General features: G+C 32.8%; 1 protein-coding gene across 1 annotated transcript; it reads right to left on the bottom strand.

Moving 5' to 3' along the window:
* Positions 1–1559: 1559 nt before the first annotated feature.
* Positions 1560–3405, bottom strand: LOC107194630 (DNA polymerase epsilon subunit 2). The gene is made up of 4 exons (XM_015584277.1): positions 3312–3405; positions 2691–3234; positions 1917–2600; positions 1560–1838 (listed from the first exon to the last, which is right to left on the bottom strand). Exons 1-4 carry the CDS (start codon positions 3377–3379, stop codon positions 1560–1562), a joined length of 1575 nt encoding a protein of 524 aa, XP_015439763.1. The 5' UTR covers positions 3380–3405.
* Between the last annotated feature and the right edge of the window lie 1178 nt (positions 3406–4583).

Below are 4583 nucleotides of genomic sequence, written 5' to 3'. Positions count from 1 at the left end.
TGAAGGACTATCACACCGTCCGTTGACTGAAATTGTAACTCTATTAGCTGAACTTATACACCTGTATATAACTACACAAAGAAAGCACCGGTACATAAAACTATTATGTATTATTATGTATTAAGATATAGTCGATACTGTATTGACATCAGAGTTACGAAACAAAAAAAAATGTTCAAGGATGTGCAATAGATGTAAGCGCGTTCTTGTTTTGTTTTTTTTTTTACATGCGGCACTGTAATATATTCGAACTTGGGGTAAGTGCGCGATAGCTTACAGTTCTCAATTTATAAATAGAATGATTAATCTCCGTTTTTTCTAACACTTAACGCTCACACTCTAACCGAATGTTTGAGAAGTAAAAATTTTACCATTTGCTTGCCACTCCATTAAAAGTTTGTTCGTTATCGACATCAATACTTAGCTTTTAATAGTCGAAACACAATTAATTCTTACGGCAATTTGTGATTCATACGTTTGCTGAAATAGTGTACAGAAAAGTCTGTATGTATGTCTGTATGCAGAATGAGAGAAAACATAAAAGCGTATGAATGTGGGAAAGAAAGAGATTCGAATATTAAAATAATATTTCTGTGTAAAACTTTCTAAAAGTATACCTTAATTATTATAGTTCAAATACAATATTTCCCTTAACCTGTATAGCTGATATTGTTAATGGCAATTCGGCTTATCATTAATATAAAATTGCAAAATTCATACGATTTTATTATTGCATCTTATATGTTACATATTGTTCTGTAAGTTACAATCCTTGTACTAATGTTTAATTGGATGGCCAGTAATTGACTTATGCTTCCAGTGTCGTGAATTGAGATATGCCGGGGCCCAGTCTGTACCTGTAATATTGTTATGTACATTGCGAAGAGGTAGAAACACTGTGTTTACTATTGTATGTATCTATTTATATAAATCGAATAAGCAAAAACAAAAAAATAAATGCATACTTCCTGTGTCCCACATAGAAAGTCTAATATACAAATTTTGTTAGTCAATCTGAGAGGGAGAAAGAGTGAGAGAGAGAGAAGCAAGAAGTGTTGAATTTTTTCTGAGGTGTATTATGTTAATAATATTAAACTTACTCAATTGCAAGAAACATATGTTTAATAAGTTATTCTTCGATTCTCTTTCATTGTATTATTGGACACAGAGGACCAATAGATCTAGTATCCTCAACAAGAGATTAAGTTATTTCAATGGATGAACTTAATTTAATATGCTCTTATGTTTAATAGTGAAGATTGTTGTAGAATAAGTTATGAACTGAAGACGCATTTTTTTGAACTATTGTAAAACTGATGAGAATTGTGATGTGAAAATAAACATTTTACAAAATCGGCATTTAACTGTTCATGAAGAAATAGAACGTATCGTGAATTAATTATCGGCGTCCCTTAACACGTTTACTGCTGAGTTTGAAAAACGGGCATGTAGTGTTGAAAAGACAAGCTTAGAATACCGAGAGAATAATAGTGAAGGTATTAATGAAGAACTTTACTTTGTTGGTTTATATTTCATTTATTCATAAATTTACATACTTTTTAATTCATATCATCCATATCTTTAGGAATAGCACAGTGTTCGATTAAATTTAAGGCTGGAACATATACTTTAAACGAATGATCATTTTTTGGAAACAGTCCAGGATTAATAATATGACAATTGGAGTAAGTGGTCGCATATGCTTCAAATTTGTCTGCGGCTACAATCAAATCTGGGGTTGGATATATTTGTAAAGTATGATCATACTTCCAATATCTTGGAATTACAGAGAGATTTAAAGGTGTCAGATGTAACTGGCAAATAATTGATTTAGCATACTAAAAATTTATAACAAAATTAAACAGCACAGTTTTTAAGTAATGGATATAAACAAACAATAATATAATAAAACTTACATGCTCATAGATGTTTCCCTCTTGTGGAAAGTGAAGTGTATTTCTACACATTTTTGTTAAGATATCTTCTCTTATCACTACAATTTCTTTTGTACAATACTGAATTCTACATGGATTAGTAGTAAATACTGCACCAGGTATATGTTTGCGAAAGTCTTCTGTGAGATGTTTTGGAAGTGGAAATCTTGGCAAAATTTTTGGTGATCCGACATCATCTGGTGCAGGCACAAAAATAAATTTGGAAGATTGTTTTATTTCTGGATATTGTGTTATTATGTCAGCTAGATCTTTAAGACCCTTTTTTAATTTTTGTGTGCTAGTTATATTTGCTGGAAAGCTCAAAAAATGTCCACATAATACAAAAGCAATAGGTGGGTATTCAGAATACCCCTTCAACATGGTGTCAAATTTATGTAAAACTGTTACGTCATCCAACCACATTTCAGATACAAAGATTATCATTCCATCTTTGTTACTTTCTTCATAACTTTGTAATTTTTCTGAAAGCTTTAAAGAAAGATCGTGTGATCCTCCAAATGTATTGGAGTCACCAAAATCGACACGTGAATTGCTAGATGATTCAGCTGGTGGAAAACCAATATCTTCTACATATAATATACCATCTCTATAGTCTCCACTAGCTATTATTATAGATGCTTCCATAATTAATCCATCCTGAAAATTGTATTTAATTGTTAAGGAAGATAATTTTTGGAAATGCCATTTTGAATAGAAATCATACTTAAGATTAATGTTGTTTATATCAAAGGATATTGCTCTTTTTAAATCAATTTTAATGGCCCCCCCTGTGTCCTCTAAATAATATTCACCCTCTATTAATTGTGTTAAGAGGCCCATCACATAAACGTTTCCTTTCTTACTTTCGCTTAATAAATATTCAATAGGTACTAATTCAATCCAATTTTCTTTTGTCTCACCAAGTTTAGGGGGATTAAACAATTCATGCCTTAAAGTTTTATACCAAAGTAATTCAAATCGATCTTTAAACATTGCTGATTTATATTCTGATTCAGCGTATAAGTCTGGTGTTACAGGAGATAGAACAAACTTTTTTCTCAATAAGTCATGTTTAATTTTTGGTATATCAAATGCATCTATGACATTTAAAACTGTTTCTGTATTTTTCAACGAATTAGGTCTTATACATTCTTCTAATGCTAACTTGAGATTTTCCACTGTAATATGTGGATCATTTAAATTCTGTGCCAGTACTTGTTCCACAATCTGTGTAAGCCAAGTTGTTCGACCATCTTCTTCTACATTCAAGAGTTCCTTAGCGAGTGAAACACTGAGCTTTCTAAATAAAATGGAAAATTTTAATATACAAAAGTTGGAGAATAAATTTATATAAATGAATATAAAATATATATATACCTTGAAAGAACAAGACCGTATAGAGAAAAAGTACTTTGTACACTTTTTACTAATCTTTCATCAGCCATAGTTACAGCTTTATGATAAAATAATTGTTATATTATACATATTTATACATAATACATGTTACAACAAAAGAAGACAATATTAAATACTTAACACAATCACTTTATTGACAGTTGTGTTATTACTAATTGTTACTGATTACTGAACGTTATTGAAAAGGTTTCCCGCCTTTTTACTCTGCCTTAAACTTCATGTTATCTTAAAATCGTTAAATAATTTCATTTTTAATTATCTTACTTTGTACGTATTATAAATCGTTAGTATACGATTCATTATTACAGAATTATATAAAAAAATATAAAATATAAAAATAAAAAAATAAACTTGCCCAATCAATTTACAGCAGTTTACAGTACCCTCACGAGCAAACTCGGCTTCCACTAGGGGAAAAAGTGGCGTAGACGAACCTCTGTGAAGTTAGCCGGGCAATTATGACTTTTTAACGTTTCATTATACCCAATCGATTGGTGGTCGATCGGTGGTCATTGGTGGCCTAATTAGAACATTTGGTGGTCACGCGTTCTTTTGTAATTAAGTGATCAAAATTTGATCATGAAGTTAGCCGAAAATTTTTTCTTTTCGCTGGATTCAGTTTTTTAAATGCTCAATCGATGGGTAATCGTTTGGAGGTCATTGGTGGCCCAATTACAACATTTGGTGGTACTTACTTTCTATAAAAAACGAAAAAAACGATGTAGTCATCTGGCATTTCAGGACACAGGTGTACGTATCGTGTTTGTATCGTATTCGACGAACAAAACTGCCCCAGTGCAGTGCAAAATTCGCATTCGGCTAAACGAAATGAACTGGACGAGGGCGAGTGCTGCGGCAACATTTCAGTTGACTTCAGTGCTGCATTGAGATAGTTCGCATGTTATCTGTGCTACCCGGACAAAATGCTGCACCAGTACCATCTTGGGGCAACACCAGCACCGTTCCAGGACAGCACGAGCACAGAGCTGCACGCACGCTGTGCATGGTTCCCGAATTCGCTATTAATTTAGAATAAGTTTTAGTAACCCCCAAAAACTAATTGGTAGGGGGCCCTTCGCCCACTTTTTTCCCCTAGCGGAAGCCGAGTTTGCTCGTGGCACAGCCGACTCTGTGAGCAAACTCGTTTTCCGCTAGAGGAAAAGTGGCGTAGAAGAAACGTTTCCTTCTCACTTCGTAAGTTTATTTCAAGTACTGAAATAAATGTTAAACCGG

Source organism: Dufourea novaeangliae, unplaced genomic scaffold (assembly GCF_001272555.1).
Source record: "Dufourea novaeangliae isolate 0120121106 unplaced genomic scaffold, ASM127255v1 scaffold8, whole genome shotgun sequence".
Taxonomy (NCBI): Eukaryota; Metazoa; Arthropoda; class Insecta; order Hymenoptera; family Halictidae; genus Dufourea; species Dufourea novaeangliae.
The sequence above is the reverse complement of the archived record's forward strand: the minus strand, read 5'-3'. Positions and strand labels throughout refer to the sequence as shown.